At 43.2% G+C, this 18,511-nt stretch overlaps 1 protein-coding gene across 1 annotated transcript; it reads right to left on the reverse strand.

Annotated features, from left to right (window-relative positions):
• Positions 1-1,504: 1,504 nt before the first annotated feature.
• fignl2 (fidgetin like 2) lies at positions 1,505-18,185 on the reverse strand. Its single transcript, XM_058643232.1, has 3 exons — positions 18,017-18,185; positions 16,579-16,719; positions 1,505-6,227 (listed from the first exon to the last, which is right to left on the reverse strand). The coding sequence occupies exons 2-3, from the start codon at positions 16,601-16,603 to the stop codon at positions 4,213-4,215; spliced, it is 2,040 nt and encodes a 679-aa protein (XP_058499215.1). The 5' UTR covers positions 16,604-16,719; positions 18,017-18,185; the 3' UTR covers positions 1,505-4,212.
• Between the last annotated feature and the right edge of the window lie 326 nt (positions 18,186-18,511).

Genomic DNA, 18,511 nt, shown 5'->3' on the forward strand with positions numbered 1-18,511 from the left:
TGCGGTGATAACACACACAGACACACACACACACACTGTGGAGGTAAAGCATTTACGACTTCATTTTAAAGATGCAAGAACAACCTATATTTTAACGCCAGCTGGAACTTCTGTCAATAACTGGTTTTAAGGTTTATGAACTAGTTTTATATCCGTGTGTAAATGGGGATATAATCCAATGTCACATTACCACACGGTCTGTTTTACATGCACAAGGTTATGTTATTGTGTGGATTATGTTATTGAGTTTGTGACAGAAAAAGATAGGATCTAATTTTCAAACAGCTGCAGGAACGATTATCCTTCATCAGAGGATGAAGGGCGGCCGCTGCACAAGGTTGCACTTATAGCAGAGCTATGCATCATTAGTAGACAATTAATTACTCTGTCATCAACACCAGCAGCAGCACTCTTCTACTGGGATTCAGACACAGATGTTTCAAACTTCACGTGACGTCGCTGCCCATAGCCGAGGAGAAAACGATCGCAACTAAACTTTCGCTTCTTTGCTTGGATTTGCTTTGCCTCGGAGTTAGTTTTACTGAGTCTTTGAAAATTGTCAGGAAAGGCCTGAAATAGCAGCGGGCAGGCCGCTGGGACGAGCTGTTGTTTACAGACAGTGACAGGGATGAAGGACCTCTGTGCTCTGGTGCTGGGTCTGAAGCCTCGGGGGTGCAACAACCTCTGTTTCTGTAGCTGTTCTGGACACCACAACACATAAAACAACATAAACACACAGGAAGACAAACTTATGTGCATCTGGACGGCTAAAAACAACATAAAGTGCTATCTGCCTCTTTTTTTGTCTTATATATATACATGGACACAAATACAGCTTTACTTATTTCTAATCTTATAAATATATACACACATCATTAGATCTGTTGTGTTTGCAATGTATCTATGTATATTGTATATATATATATATATATATTCATATATAGTGCTTAACAAATGTATTAGATCACCACCCACAGCTGCCCTAAATTAACAGCATTGGTAATTATCAAAATAATTTTTTTATGTATTTGTAATGGTTAATACACCAGTATGTAGAAGCTTTTTAACCAAAACATTTTTATTGCTAAAATATAATTATTGTTGTTATGCATGAATTTTAAAATATACTGTTTTCCAAAAGAAATCTGAAAAACCAGTAAAGCACATTATTATAGTAAAATGTCAAATTATAGTTCTTTACTCGTGTTCATGAACAGAAAAATGTGTTTGTTATTTGGCAAATAAATAACATTAACATTTTCAGTTTAACAGTTTTGAGCAACTTCTAAAATATTTATGTTTTCATGACATGTTGTCTTATAAATACATACTGAACATACATATGTGTTCTTTCATTTTTAATTTTGAGTTTATTCAACTGTGCTGACCTCAAAAATAAGGCTACAGGGAGAAAAAAAACACTAGGTAAACACCATAAACCGGCATTTAGTCATTTCTGCACATCGATTGCACCATCTTGAAAAAAACAGACACAAATGCAATGCAGTATTGACAAATTCTGTTTAATATTGTGTGATACTCTTCTCTTAAAATACAGTCTTTTCTGAGGTAGACCATTACAGTTCAAGAACATTATCTTTTAAAACAGACATCAATAAAGACATGAAATAAATATTTTCATGTACAATATGCCGCAAAAATGAGGTAGAAATGGTTACAGAAAATGTACAATAACCAAGAACAAAATAACTGTGATAACAGATCCAAAATGTCAAAAATAAAAACTTGTTTTGTTGGACAAACTGTAGGGAGTAGAGGAAATAACAATAAAGCAAAAATGCTGTAGCTACTTGTATCGCCAAGTCAATGTTATTCTTTCATTCAAGTACATGTGAATCATTGGTGCCGTTATTTAGACGTTTCCTCTCAGAGGCAGAGTATGCGCGCTCATTTATAAATGTACCTTCAGGTTCTGAGACAGTGATCAGTATGCACAGCGGGGGTCACTCTGATTGATCTGGCTGTATGGAATGACTGAAGCCACCAGCTGGAGAAGGAAGGCTGCGCTGTGATATAAGGTTGCTGGACATCAATCAGTCCACTTCTACTACACAGGAATTGGTATAAGGGACAGAGGGGCTGGGGGCGGACAGGAGAGGAGAGGAGAGGAGAGGAGAGGAGAGGAGAGGACAGGAGAGGAGAGGAGAGGAGAGGAGAGGAGAGGAGAGGAGAGGAGAGGAGAGGAGAGGAGAGGAGAGGAGAGGAGAGGAGAGGAGAGGAGAGGAGAGGAGAAGAGAGGAGAGGAGAAGAGAGGAGAGGAGACAACACCACATGGCCACAGGGGCTCGTGGCCGGGGGGCAATCCAATCTAATGAGACTGCACAGGGTTGAGAGGATAGGGGAAAAGAAGAATGAGGGAGGGGCAGAAGGAGGATAGGGCAGAAGGAGGATAGGGCAGTAGGAAATATTACATCATTCTGTGTATACCTCCTCAGGACCATAGCAACAGTCTAACATGAACGACCTCTGTACCTGCAGTCCAGTGACCAGCTTTTTCCAGCTTGTTAAAACAAAAGTGTCGGACTGCTGGAAAAGGAGAGATTTGTCTGGATTGTCCACATCATCCACAATATGTATTTATGAACTGTGAATTTTTAGACTTTGGAATTTGCTAAAAGCTACACATAAAGTTTTTTTTGGGGATTTTTGCATCTGTTTTTTCTTTTTTTGTCTCTTGGAAAGTATTTTGTGCTCAAATGTTTAAAGCGAGTGCACACGTGTGATGTATATTTACATTTCCAAATGGTCTGTGAAACTACAGATAGCAGACATGCATATAGAGCATATGTAAACACTACATAACGTGGAGACACAGTTTGTCCAACAAAAAAAGGAATATTTTCTGTATTCTACATAGCATTCTTAAAGACAAACATCACTCCACCATGAACTACAATAAAAATAAAAGGTATAAGAACAGAAAAAAAAATGCATTTACGTATATATTCATATATAATAATACATGGATTTTTATGGCATCAAATATCCTTTGAAATACCTGAATTACATTCATTGTTACTCTTTGTAGCATATTCAAGTTTCTCTCCCGAGGTAAAAGCCCAGCTGCAGCGGGTATTACAGGACTGTCAGGTTTCTCCTCGCTTCTTAATTTCGCTCTGCGACACTCCCTACTAAAACCCTAAGATTACATACATTCTTTAATTCATATTTCTGAGGTAAAGAAATTCTTCCTGAGCATTTCAAACAAGACTACATACTAAGACAACAAAAGGAGTTAAGTGAAAAAGAAAACAGACACATTGTGGGAGAAGCTGGATGTGCGGGTGGGTTAAGTGTTATTTAAGTGTGATTCTCAGGAAAACTGCACTTCATGAGGAATGTGAGATCGAGAGCAAATTACATGGAAGAGTCAACAGCAACGATCTCAAAATAATAACAAGGTAGCTTGTCAGTGAGTTGTACCATTTTAAGCGTGAATATAATTGAATTTACGCACATGTAATCTCTACATGTATTACTGCAACTAAATACCTCGAGTGTGACTGCATGGTTTCACTTGAGCAACTGAACTGTTGAATCAATATTTCTCCATAAGTTATCAAGAATATTAATATACTGTCATTTTGAGGACGAGTCAGTCACAGCAGGAATAATTATATATTTGGTTTGACATGTTTTTGGTCTAAAAGTGGGTTTTGCTCTCGAGCTCTTCATACTGAATGATTACGGACAATCCAATGACTAAATCAATGTTAGGATAACATGGACTGGACTGGCAATAAATACAATCCTGAGAGTTGCAGTCAAAGGGGCTATTCTTCCAAAACCCTGATTATCCATAATCTTGGACCACATCACCGAGCAACAAATTATTGATTTTGTCCTGGACCAAGGCTAATCAGGATCTCACTCTGAGAGAATCTAAATATCTATCTGATTCTCCCGTTATAATGACCTCAACAATACCTGACTCAGCAAGGCCTATCCATCTTTCTTTTCTTTGGGAAAAATAAAATATTGCGGACATCCATAGCAAAACTAAACAGTACATCATGGCATGCTTCCGCCAGTAAAACAAGTCTGTCAGCTCTCCTGTATCATCAACTTCTCTGGCTCTTTTGGCTTCATAATCTGTAATTACAAAACAACAACAAAACATTCCCATGGCTAGTCATGTCAAAGCAAAGAAAGATTTGTAGTGAAGTCCGAGTGCAAGGACTGACTGCTTTCTCAGTGGCTATACATCTTGCTCCACTCTATACAAGTGTCCAGTTCTTTTGTGGTGGTGTGTGGGCGCACCTTGCAGAAGGCATTCTCAAAGTCTGTGAAGGCTGGGGGTTTGGAGGATGTGGAGAGGCCATGCACGGTTCCAGTGGGGGAGGCTGCTGATGCGAGCGCCTGCTGGCTGAGCTGCAACAGCTCCAACACGGAGAAGCCCTCTGTGCGCTGGAGCACAGCACTCAGCTCCCTCTCACTCAGGCTGCAGCCCTGGGGCAAAACTGCCTGCAGCAGCACCTGTCTGCGCATACCAACGTCAGGCAGGCCAACATGATATCGCTTGGCAAAACTCTGATGAACTGCATCTTGCAGGAGATCTGGCCTGCCAGTGGAACATACAAGAATCACCAGACCTGCGGTCCCCACCTGGGCTTTCTCAAGGGTGGTCAGCAGTGTCTGCCTCAGTCCATCCTCTTCCAAGGCCTCCACCTGACTGAGCAGCACCACTGAGGGCTGCCTTGCTTCTGCTACCTGCAACAGAGACCCCAGAATGTGCTCTGCCTCAGCCTTCCCTTTAGAGGCCAGCATGGCTCCACTTAACCGGTAGAAGGAGGCCCCCAGCTGAGATGCCAAAGAGCGAGTCAACGTCATCTTACCCCCTCCCCGGGGGCCAAACAGCAGGACGGTTCTTGGTGGCCGCACCACTGGACTGGGCCTTAACACAGGCCACAGCAGGTCCTCCTCCAGAGCAGTCTTGACATGGGTGAGACCAGCCAGCTCGCTCCAGCCTAGGGCCGGGCTGCAATCTAATAACTCTCCATTTACAAGGTCCAGCATTCGTGGATCTGGGCTCTTCAAAGTCTCAAGAGATGGACCACATATCAGAGGTCTTTTGTGAGCCTGGGAGCGGTGCTGCTGTTGGGTGAAGCCCTGCTCTGACACACCATTCTCCCCTGTCATACCTGCTGGAGGGCTGTACTCCCCTGCTGCACCATACTGAGGTGACACCAGGGGCTGAGAGGATGGTTTGGTGGGTTTGAATGTTTGAGGGTCTGTGCTACCTGAACTACTGAAGCCATTTCCCCGACACTCTGTTTTGTCATTTACACTGTAGGGTGAGTTTCCTCCAGTCTTCAAGGGGTCATAGCTGTACTTCCTGTAACGTGAACCATCACTGCCCTCGTCCTTTTCTACATTCATCTCAAATGCTTTTCTTTTTAATGTCCCCCCTGACTCAGATGTCCCGAGGGTGGTGCTCTGGTAACTATAGCTGCCTCCTACCACTGTGGGCCTTGGGGGTACTGGGGTAGGGGCTGGTAGACCTGAGGTCAGGTAGGTTGCAGAAGGGTGGCTATAGTTGGGGGCAAGGCTGGTCTGGGGTGGGTATGTGCTTGGGGGATAGTTATAGACAGGTGTGGTCGGGCTATAGCTGGGCACCAGGGAGGCAGGGGGAAGTGCTGCACCGGGTTGGGGACAGTAACCTGAGGAAAGATAAGTACCATTGTAGCTGGAGGTGTAATCACTAGAGCCACTGCAGGAGCTGCTGCCACTGTAGCCAGAGTCTGAGAGATTACTGTTCACTACAGACACACTGCTAACTCCCGGAAGACCTGCAGATGTGGCTACAACCTTGGGACCTGAGAGGCTGTCATGGCCTCCCGGGGGCACAAGGGAATAGGAGGCATCAGTGCTGTGCGTCAGTGGCCAGGGCTCAAGCTCTGTCTTCTGGCCGCTGAGGCCCCCATAGGCTCCTGGATCCGGGTATGTGCCAACAGAAGGTGGCTTGTCATATGGTGAGTCCAGCACACCAGCGTACTTATCAGCATAGCGCTTCAACAGGTTGGACGCTGTCAAGGCTGAGATGTCATCATTGGCCCAGGCGTAGTTATAAGAGCTGCGGCTGCGGCTGGAGTAGAACTCTGCCTTGTGGGCCGGAGAGGAGGTGGTGGAAGAGACGTCCAGGTGTTGCTCAGGCCACTGGCTGAGAGGCTGGGCATGCTCTGGGTTCCAGTGCATCTTTAATAGACCTGACAAAAGAAGCACAGAGAAACCATGTTGTAATTAAACTCTAATTAGGATAACTACGATATACACTTACATTATCCATATCCAATGTACCATAGAGTGCTATTAAATTCCTTAAAAACAAAACTCTCATTTTGTTTTGATTTATAAAAGAAATAATGTCAACATATGAACACGTCAACCTCCTTTTACACACGTATTGTTGTATGCATAATATTTAATTCAAGTACAATGAAAAGTACATTCAAGTACAATCAAAATATTCAGGTTATTAAATGGACCAAGTACAGGACTCTTGACTTTTGATTTTGGTGCAATATAGTGTTTTATTTTTTATACCAAGCCAAACATATGATTTATGATAGGAGAGGGCAAGACAAACATGAAAAAGATGAGAAAGAAAAATCTACACTGCCTTTGCCTAATATACTTTCATGTATCTTAGTATAGATTAGTCAGTTAGACAATCTCCCATGTTTCTCCTCACACTGTTGCACACAGTGATAAGAAATAAACTTTCTTCTGTTTGTAAAGACACTTTTTCAGTGTACCATCCTGCTTGGTAGGGCTCAAATTTCCCAGAGAGGGAGTGGAAGGTAAAGGGGAGGAGGAAGAAGAAAGAAAGCTGTAGAGAGAAAAGGAGTGAAAGCAGATTGGTGGGTTGGATGTGTTGTTTCCCAGCTTATGTTAGAATAGTGATAAGATCCCTCTACTGCTAGCATCTGCATGTCTCCCAGAGGAGCTATTGTTTTCTCCCAGCGCATGTTGCTCTGAATGCCTGCTTTCTCCGCCCTGCACCCCCACCTACCACCCACCAATCCACCCACCCACCGTACACCAGAGCTCCAAAGGCCCAGTGGCCGGCTGGACAGAGGGAGGAAGGGTCTGTGTGTGGACAGTGGTGTAGAAAGAGTGAGAGAGCGAGAGAAAGGAAGAAAGAGGAGGGGGGGGGGGGGGTTGGAGTTGCAGCATAGTGTGCTATTCATCAGCACAGTCTCCCATGGAACATTGGGAAAGTGGAATGTCTGTTCCTCCGGCTGACTTCAGCACAGGCCAAGGCCTGATTGATAATGGGTGCTACGTACTGAGAACATCACAGAGAGGACAGCCATAGAAAAAAAAGATGTTTTGTACCAAGTATCCATTTCCTCTCATGAAAACATCCTGTGTTGTTCTACAATAAATAACTGGCAGTTCATTTTAAATGTGTGGAGCAGGTATATACTCATGTGATTGTGAAATGCCACAAATATACACAGATATTCAATTTACTATCAAGCATTAAGCAAAAATGTGGTTATTTAGTTATCACTGCGGCTCTAAATTACTTTGACTACATAGAAAATGCATCTGTTAAATATCTATGCGATTTAACTATAGTCCATATAGTCACATGTAAAGAGTAGAAGTTTTTATGTGTGCTTAAAACAAATGTATCATAATATTAGAGTTATAAAATCATCTGTTTCACTGGAGACTTGCACAACCTCATGCAGAGACATTAGCTTGACATTCCACACATAGCTTGGTATTATTGAACTGCTATGATTTACCCCGAGGTGACAACTACTGCAGCTAGAAAAGGTAGGTAAAAAGGAATAAGGCAAAAGCTGTCATTACTGGCCTCGCTGCTTTACTTTCAGTGGACGCCTGATGATTCATTATTCATGGCCGTCTATGTGTATGGAGCCAGGCTTCTTATTGCCATTTAAATCAAATCTCAATATCCACAGCCTGTGATTCTGCTGCTGTTCTCCTGCTCTCTGGCTCACTCCTAAACTTTGGCCTCTTTCTTTTTCCCAGCTTTCCAAACCTCTGCATGTGTGTTTTCAGATTACGGCCGATATTTATTTAGTCAAATGAGAGCAGCAGACCAGATGGCCATTGGATTATCATGGCCTTCATATTCAAATCCACTGCCTTAAGTTCCCAATGGCCACACCAGTTCAAGTACTTCCCTAAGCTTTATCCAACCCACACAGCCACACATCCACAACAAGACACACCAGAACATTCTCACACTCTGTTCACTTGTGTTTTTTTTTTTTTTTTTACAAACATGTTGAAGACATTGGCTTGTCCACACCCAGATGACCACATATTTTTGTGGATTGACTTGCAGGTCTTTGTCCAAGCTGCAGAAACCATCCATGTCCTGCAGGCCCTTCCCATCTGCAGCCCAACCAGTTTGTGAGCAGCCCAATAATGGGGCCTGTGTGTGACAGAGATGGATGGGAGCCCAGGGGAGCTCATAAAAACCTGCAGCAGGGAGGGAGGGATGGAAGGAGGGAGGGATGGAGAGAGTGGAGTGAGCGGACAGCCGGCGCTTCGTCCCCTCTAAGTGGACTGGAGCAGGCATTAGAGGACTCAGTGAGGCGGGCTAACTGCTGTCCACTCCATCATCACAGTAGCACCAACACAGAACTGACTTCTCTTGCACTACCCCCCAGGCCAAATTTAATGACCAGCTGCCTATACCTAAGAAACCAATTCACAATTAAATCTGAGTCTTTTCAGAAAGTGATCATACTCTATACTATAATTGTTCCTGTATGGACACAGAGTTACATCAGTGATGGGCTGCCACTCACCACTGATGAGCACAGCAGGGTTCCAGTGCAGTTGAGCCCTTTCCATGTAATTAGATCTCTCCCTCTGCTGGACTGTGGTTTTTAGAGCAGTATGTTTCAATAAACTGCGCAGGCTGTAATCTACACTTCTGTTTAAATCTGAGCCATCGTGCAGATTAATTCACAGGAGGGACAGGAAGAAAGCTAAGATTAGAAGTTGGAAATAAGGACAATGTGGGCACAGTACTGATGTTGTAATCATGAGAATAACTTCAGTATACTCTATTACTTCAGTGTGATGCTAGATTGTTAATAAAACCTTTTTTCATTATACATTTTATCACCAGGCCCTGAGACTTTTCATTTTAAAACTATGACATCATAAACTTTGTCTCGATTATTATATATATATAAAAAAAGATTATTAAGCATCTGCCAAGATGTCAGCATGTTCCAAATGGGGATCTGGTCCTCATTCATTTGCTTTTGAAGCTTTTTGTAGCTGTTGTTGGTAAACCTAAAGCTGTCACTATATAACCATATACATATAATCATTTACCAGAAGCATTGTTAAACCTATATCAAAAAACATTAAAGAGATTAGTTGCAGTGACCAAGTTAAGTAAACATTATTATGCAACATGGCTGCTTCTTTATCGACCGATGGTCCCACTGGGCTGCAACATGGTTGATAAGAACCTTGTGTTATGCACATGGAACTTCCCACTGTTTGTGTGTGTGTGTGTTCTCGGCCCCAGGAGAGACAGATGTTCTTCTTCTGACCGCCTTACTGTCTGTGCGGCCATTGTGGTGGACGTCCAGCAGACGTGCGCGGCTTGGACAATCCAGTTGGTCCTGAGACAAAGCCTGAAGGATCCTATTGTCAGGGGCCTGTCTAATTATGGAAATCTTATTAATCTATTCAGCAGCAGTCCACTGACAGCTTTTGTGTTAGCCTGGGATTTATTGAGGGACCTGTGTGAGCCACATCCTATTGTAGGAGTGCGTGATAAAGACACTGCAATGGCTCTCTTCAACAGAAACCTGCGTTTCTTTGAGGACCCAAAATTAAAATTAGAGCACTTAGGGCACAAGGTGAGAGTTTCATATGTGCACATTTAGTATCTACACAGTCACTGCAAATAAAGCTGACTGAGGGAAACTGAAATAGCCTTTGGCCCATGAAGACTGGAATACTCAAGACTGTGTTGTGGTTTCCTATAAAAGAAGTATCAGTGGGTAAGGTGAAACGCTATCGTGGCAGGAAGCCTAGAGACGGAGGGCTCCAGCCGTTTCACAATTCCCCTGAGGTTGCTTTCCCCTTCTCCCTTCCCGGCACTTTTGTTTTCTCTGCCCTTAGGAACAAAACGGACATGGATGCAACAAGCCTTCTGGGACAGTGTGCTATTAAACTGTGCCAATTGTGAAGAGGCCGCTTGTAAACAAGGACCCTTCCAGATCAATCCAATCAGGGCTTTATTCGGGGTTGAGCACTACCCCCAACCAGTGAGCAGAGAAAACACATGCACTCGATCATACACCTCCACACAGATTATGTAGGAAAAACGTGCATCTAAAATCTGCATCACACTTCACATCACATCTCTTATGCAACATGAAAACGCCGAGTTATCATGATCCAGTCTGCAGATAGTTGCTTAGCTGGTCAACTTCACACTGACAGGTTACTGTATACTACAACATAAAAAAACAAGTGCTTCTTGATTAAAAAGCAGCTCTGGAAATCATGAGAAAAAAACATTCTGTGGAGAAATGGAGCTGCATAATAACAAGCCAAAGGACAACTATTAGTATTATGCTAATTTCTCTATATATTTATTCTGGGACTGAAATCCCTGTTTACAATGAACTGCCTTTGATGCAGCCCGTCAGTTGAGCATCTGACTGAATGACCTAACGTTAGAGAACCTGGAGAGGAGCAGCACACACAGCAATTGTGAGTACATCTCTTACTGGTGTAGAGGGTTTAAATTAGTCTCTACAGCTAACAATTTTTCTAATCTAATTGGACAGCATCAGGATATTAAACCAGATTATTCTGTACATGTTCGATAAATTGCTCCTGATAATAGTTTTAAGGCAATGTGCTGAAAAGCAGACTCAAGTGGAAAACGTCTGCCGTCAAGACAGACAAAGGCTAACCTGCCTTCAAAAATATTGTTGCCAAACACCTGCACAGTGAACCGGAACAGTTGGTTATTTGTTTGCTGAAGTACATTAAATTATTACTATTCTACTATTCAAGGAGACCACTGAGTTTGGATTGGGTGACTGAATGAAGAAAACGTTGCAAACTGTTAATCCACTTTTTTCCTGTAGTCATTACTTTAATCTTCGTCCATGTTAAACATGAACATCTGACAACATTACATATAAACCAACAATATCAAATGAAAAAAGTTAATAAATGTTATTTATGTTATTTACAAAAGTTACATCTATAATTGTTGACTGCAGTGGCTATAACAATGCAAAACCTTTGCATTGTTAAACATGCTGGAACGAACATGCAAATCTTTCAATGACAGCTCCCGTTTGTCCTGAGAATTCTCAAAAACTCATTTAGACATAGTCTTAGAAACAGACACTTGCTACAAATAAATGCACTTACAAAACCAAAGCAAGAAGCCATAGCAAAGAGGGATGACAAGCAGAAAATGTAGAGAAGGGCAGAGTGCGACAGACACTATATTTGTGCTGATAAATCACAATCTTGTTCTGAAGATTGCATCAGTTGTTATGTATTCAGCAGGCGCAAGCTGATCAATGAGTTACTGGATGAAAGTTGCGTTCGGTGGACATAAATATGTAAAGAATCTCAAGAAACACTACTGTTTATTTTAGACAAACTCATCCAATTACCTACTTCAAATAAGACCCGTCACAAGTAATCATGACTTGGGTTTGCCGTGCCAAGCAAGAAGCACCTGAGAATCTGTTATTTATCAGAGTTTGTTATCTTGATTTGTTGTTCACTCTTGAAGGCCGTTAAGTCCTCTGTTCTCAAGTTCACTATGATTTATAGCACTAATATCAAGCAGGACATTCTCACTAGGCTGCGGCCATCCTACCCCAGCTTACTACCTGGCCTGTCATAAAACCACCAATCTCAGAGGCCGGCTGCATTTTACAGCCTGGCAAGTGGAGACGGTGGAAAATTGTCTCTGGACATTCTCTCATTTTGATTTGAAATATACATTTTATCAGCTCTTGCTCAGTTTGCACTAACATGCCAAAAAACGATAAATCCCTCACATATGTTGTGGATTATGTTTGTTATACTAAAAACCTGCTACAAAAGTCAAGTTAACTCAAATAAATTAAATCAGAAATAAGCCACAGTCACTGAATAGCCTCTGTTATTGTGTTGGATACTGCCAAGAAGCTGTTTAAGGAAGAGTGAGGTCAGTCCATGAAACCCTTCCCAAACCTCCTAAAGACAGGGATAATGCACACACCAGACAACAGGCATCATAATTTATCAGCCATGCATAATTGGGCATTGCTAGGGAAAATTATTATAAATCTATGTGTTAGTCACAGGACTGCTATCAATCAAAAGAAACACAATCCCACACTCCCATTCTCCCTCTTGCACCCTCTGGCTCATCTGCTCCCTCTTTCATGGCCCTAAAAAGATGTAATAACAGAAGAGTGTGGGAGCTCCAGTGGGGAGTTTTCACACCTGCTGCCCAGTGCACACGCAGACGCAGCTCTTTTCAAACTGCTTCACCAGTTCAATCCCACGAGGAACAAGCCCATCTCCTGCAGTGGCATTGAGAGATGTCCTCTATGTGTGTGTGTGTGTGTTCCTCTCTCTCCCTTTCACTGTCTCTGTATTTTCCTCTTTCTGAGGAAAGAGCTATCTGTACTCCATGTATGAGAGTGACAGTTTGGCTTACTTCATTTTTTGTTTCATTCCCCTTTGGGAATGTTTCAGGCCAGCTGTCAGAATAGCTTTTGTCAGCTTGTACAACTAATACGGTTTTAGAAGAAGAGAAGGGCAAAATGACAGCCCTGCACTGCACTGTGTATTTTGAAGAACAATGGAAACATACTGCCTTTGTTTGTGATAAAATATAATTTGAATAAATTGCCTTTTTGCTCAGAACCAATCAATTAACAGGATGAAACGAGGCTGTATATGTGGCACATCTTCGGCTCATTAGCACGGAGCAAATATTCACATTGTCATTAAAATTTGCTTTTCTGCAGAATGGGTGGAGAGAAGCCACAGCCAAACTCCTTGATGGCGTTTTTCAACACTGATTAATTGACTAACGTGTTTAGAATTGCTAATGACAGCACAGCAAAAAAGAAAGTTCCCATCTAAGTGCATGCTCATTTTACAACTCTTTTCTCAGCAGTCTCCAAAACCAGAAAGCCTCCGGAATAATTGCTGGATGCGTCACTTCATGCTCGTAATTTTAGAAACAACTCCCCCCTCCCCCGAGCCTGCTAACGCACGTCCACAAATGGCGAACACCCCACCCCCCTTCAAGAAAAACAGGGTTCCTATTTTCTGTGACTGCAGGCTGGCTTTAGGTCATTGTGTGCACTAATATATCAAAGAACAGCTGTCCTAAGGCTCTGTGATGACCAATCACCCCTTCCATCTGTCTCACTAGTCCAATCTCTACTCTATCTCACCCTTTTCAGCTCTGTCTTTTTCTTGCAATCTCCTTCTTTCCCTATTTCTCTGCTTCTGCTCCTCCCTTATTCCCCCCAGTTTCCAGTAAGCATGTTGCATTCTCTTCTTTGAGAATGTCCAACTCCCCCGGCCCCTCCGTGCTCCAAGCGTATACTCTTGGCACATGGACAGCTCTGGGATTTGTTGTTTTCTGTTTGTGCGCACACAAATGAGATAAAGCTCAGTATATAAAACACCCGCAGTCCCCGCTATGGCAGCGCATTTTATGATCACTGCACTACAAACACTTTATGGCACAACAATTTAAGTATGTCATTTCTCAAGTGCAGTCATTTACTAATTAGCTGCGCTGGTTTGAAAAACATTGTGTCTCATTGTCGAGCTGTGAATTCTGCTGCCTCAGGAATTCAGTGAAGTGTTGCCATCCAAATGAGCTTCACCGCCCTGCTTCTTAATTTGGCCCTTAACGGGAGCAGAGGTCTCCTTAATGAGCCGATGAACCCTCAGAGAGACAGAGCAGAGGGCCAGCGGACTCATGGGGCTCTGGGTCCCTAACCTTCTTTTCTTGTGGCAACAGAGGCACACAAACACGCACACAACCACACACATACTAGGGGCTAATTAGAGCCCATTCACACCCCGCACTAACGATCCTGGCTCTTCTTCACACACGCTTTAGCAGGCTGTGTGTTTACTCAAGGGCCTCAGGCCCCCTCCGCTGCACCACTCATACCTCTCTGCCGACAAAGATGCTGGCATGGCCCTCCAACTAGCTCCTTGAGGGGCCCAGGATGAGATGTTCTCCTCCTTTTTTCTATACAAACTACTCCATGACTTGGCTGAGTCATTCACAAAGACACTTGTACAAAACATAAAAACAGAGCCAGGGAGGGAGAGGGGTCAGTCAGAGGAGAGCTATAAAAACTGCCAAATCTGGACTGTGTGCGGTTTCCCTGAGTGTGTGTGTGTGTGTGTGTACTGTTTTAAAAGAAAAGGTATCGCAAGACCATCAGCCCCCCCTCCCTCCAGCAAGAAGAGTTAGGGCACTCCTGGGTTGGCGGCCTGGGACTGATTTAAGAGTGTGTTTGAAGTGCAGATTACAGATTCTTTGCACCAAATCCCTCCAGGAGTATCTATGGCCCCTGGAATCTCTCTCAGGTTTCTCCTCAGGTCCAGCCATGGCTACTTGCCCCAGCTTGAAGTCCTCTGCACTGGCTGGAGGACCAAGGCCGGAAGAGAGAAGCACACAGAGACTGGCTGAATGTGATATCTGAGTCACTGAGACTGGACATGTTATAGCAGACCCCATAACAAAGAGTGAAGTGTGTCAGTGGGCGTACCTGTCCTAACAGTGTGTCACCTTTCATACACAGGTTCGATGTGCCGGGGCAGAAATGCCAACAGCAGGAGTCAGAAATCAGGCTTGGATGTTGGAATGCTCGTTATTCCCACAAAGGGAATTTCAACATGGATGTGAGAGTCTTCACATGTCCTGCACAAATGCAAAGTGCCTCACAGTCCGTTTTTTGTTCTGTAGAGTCATGACTACACTCTTTAACTAAAAGACATTGAGCGGCAGTGTCACCAGCAAGCACAGGGTTGTGTTTGTGTGTCACTGCTCTGAGAGTAAAGAGCGTTGCATACGATCCCTCTGTCTACACGCAAACACACTGGCAGACTGTTTTGAAGCAATCTCAAACCTGCAGAAGCTCAGTACAACAGGGCTGCTATGTACATAAAAAAAAACCATCAAGCTGCCAAACAGAGCAGATGAAAACTAGCTTTGTGTGTCCTGATCATAAAAGCTATTCACACACAAAGGCCGGTGCGTAATGTTCTGGAGGACTGCCTGTGAAGGACCAGCAGTGTGCCGGCTCTGAAGGTATGCTAACTATTCCACCAGCAGTTTGTGAGATTCTTGGACGCTCTGTCCACTGCCTGCTGCAGCATGGAGTGCATTGAGGCGCCATGGACTAGTAGGGTGCAGGGAGCTGATGGAATGACTAGTAAAACAAGTGTTGGTAAAAGGCACTGCAAGCATGCAAATGAAAAGTAATGGTTCTAACAGTGTTATTTGATTAAGTAACTCTTATTGGATTTGCAGTTTTAAACATAATTTAATGGGAAAACTTAAAATGTTCTGGGAGAACTGACAATAAATCAACCACGAGCCACTTGTGAGAGGACGTGTTCCATAACAACACAAGGTCAAATACTTTTTTCGACTGGTAGCGACGCTAAATTCCACTCATCTGATGAGATGAAGATAATAAGATCAACTTTTTCCAAGGGTGAAATTCACAAACAGCACAAAAAAAGTGTCAAACATCCACTCATGTTGTTTTGGTCACACTGTTTTTTCTGGTTTTAATTCACACACCCACACACTTGCTTTACGCTGCCACTACGTCACATTTTTTTTGCAAATTTAAACTTTTACCATCAATTATCAAGTAATAGTTTTTACATTATCCTTTCTATGTGATTTCCCCCGTTTCTTGTAACTGTCAATCCAATAATGCTCTTTTGAGGCAAGTTAAAGAGCTGATAAAAAGGGGCTGCTGAAGTCGAGGCCATGGAGGCAGCCCCATGCTGACCAGCAAACAATGCTGTTTGGAGAGTCAGTGCACTGGACTCAAATGAAAGCTGGTGGGTGGGTGAGAAAGGGGGAGACCAAAATTGGACACAACAGTTATTAGGTCAGCATTTCAGGAAGAAAAGACAGAGGAGGGCAGAAGGGAGCCGTGGTGGGTCTTGAGCTGCATTGGTAAAATTACACTGGAAGAACTGAGGGGTTTCTGCTGATTTAACCATTAGCTCTCCAGTCTCCCTCAGTTCCTCTTCCTCCCTGAAATTGGCGTCTTCTGCCTGATGATGAAATATTCAGTCGGGACCAGTGCCTACATGTTGTGGTTAATCTAATTTTTAATCAAATTTTCCCACCTTTACCTGTGCATTTTTACTTCTATAAGTTGCAAAAAATTCTATTCATTGCTGATTACTTTCCAAGTAGGGAGACCATTGATTCAGGCAAAGTCCAACTAAGTAAAATGGGGCTGTGTGGTATGACATGCAGCGGGGTAGATAGACAGAAGGGTGCAGTGTACTCACGATAGGGGACAATGGGACTCAGCATTCTGTGGAGCTGGTCTCAGTTAGGAGGAATGCTGTTTTGTGAATACCAGCTGAGGTTAGTATCCACCCGGCTGCAGTCCATCACTGGCATGAGCTCGCACTGACAACAGAACAACCCTGAGAGAGAGAGAGAGAGACAGAGAGAGAGAGAGAGAGGTGAGGCAGTTACAGGCTGCTGCACAATGTCTGGACAAACACTCACATGTCAACTGACCGTTCACACAGCAAACCTAAACATACTCACACACGCACACACACGCACACACACCACAATTCAGTCCATGTTAGAAAATTACAGACCAACCTGAGAACACTATCAACATAACAAAAGCAAGAGTTCACACACACACACACCCATACACTCTGCCAAATTGACACACACAAGAGTACTCATTATAAGGCAGGCATTAAGCTGATTGTGAAGCTGCAGCCTCCAGCCTCTAAAGAGGCTTTCTAAATCTGCCTCACAAAAAGACTCATGCATACCATTGCTCTGTGCACTGGGCAATAAAGTCTGCATTCTTAGGAGACCAAATAGTTCTGGAACTACATGCGAAACATTGGAAAAATGTTTCCTGCAATGACACATGTCATTTTATGCATGCACAGATTACAGGCAGTTTATTCCAAAATATCTATGGTTTTATTAATTTTTTATCCATAATATTAAAACAACTGTCTGAACATTATTTTTTTTATAGTTTTTTCTGACTTACGTGCACACCTAAAGAACAATATTTATCCTCACTATTTTTAATAGTAAGTCTATAAGTATAGACAAAGAAATTCCAGTGTTTAAATAAAGTGAAAATATCTCTTCCTCAAATAGACATGTTTTATTATTTATTTATTTTTGTGTTATGTTTTAGTAACGGCCATACATTAGCCATTAAAAAACAAACAAAACATCAAAAACCTCCTCAACTCTCAAATACATCGACCAACTTTTAGACACCACTGTTTTATCTCATGCAACACAATGAGATCTATTGCTTTAACACATTTAAGTAGCAGAGGGTCAGCATGTGTAAATACAACAGCAGGGAAGTTACCAATATACATTCACTCATGGACAAGAAATTACGCAACGACCACACGGCTGACCCTGAACACCAACAGGCTTCAGATTCAACACCGCCTTCGACTATGACCCCCTCCACTCTAACTGACAGTCAACTTTTAACACACAGCACAGAATAACTAACTCCACTGCTGCAGCAAACCACAGCTTCCACTGCAACAAACACTTCTGTCCTTGCACAGTTCAGAGAGAGGCTGAAGGGAGAAAGCCTCTTCACCACGCTCAACTCCGAATCCTCTTCCAACTTCAGAGGAGGCAAGTCAAACAGCGGGAAGAACAGTGGGCTATGACAGCAGATCAAGACAGAGATGCAGAAAAAGCAGTCAGCCTTACCTATTCATGCCTGCATGTCCTCCATCAGATCTGAAAGCACTAAGATAATCCCTGGAGTAGAACACAGACCCCTGTGTGTGCACGGCTATGCTTTTTCCACAGATATGGAACACAACTGCACAACTCCTCTCTCTCTTTCTCTCTCTCTCTCCCCCTCCCTCCCTCTCTCTCTCTCTCTCTCTCTCTCTCTGGTCAGTGACAACAGTATGAGCACTCAGCTACCCTCCCCCATGGATCTCCCATCCCCCTCTCCCTCCCCTCTCTCTCTCTTTTTATGCTAAAAGTATTTAACTGGGGAGAGCGAGAGAGAGAGAGAATGAGGGGAGGGCAGCACAAGGGTGGAGGACTGACCAATTCTGATCTGGAGGAGAAAAGGGCTTCACACTGAAGATGACAGGAGAGAAAGAGACTTTTGGACGGAGGGAAAACACCAGTTAAGTATGGGTTTGCTCCCAGAAGATTAAGAGCTAAAGGAACAGTGGTCAGATTGTCTCT

Source organism: Solea solea, chromosome 11 (assembly GCF_958295425.1).
Source record: "Solea solea chromosome 11, fSolSol10.1, whole genome shotgun sequence".
Taxonomy (NCBI): domain Eukaryota; kingdom Metazoa; phylum Chordata; class Actinopteri; order Pleuronectiformes; family Soleidae; genus Solea; species Solea solea.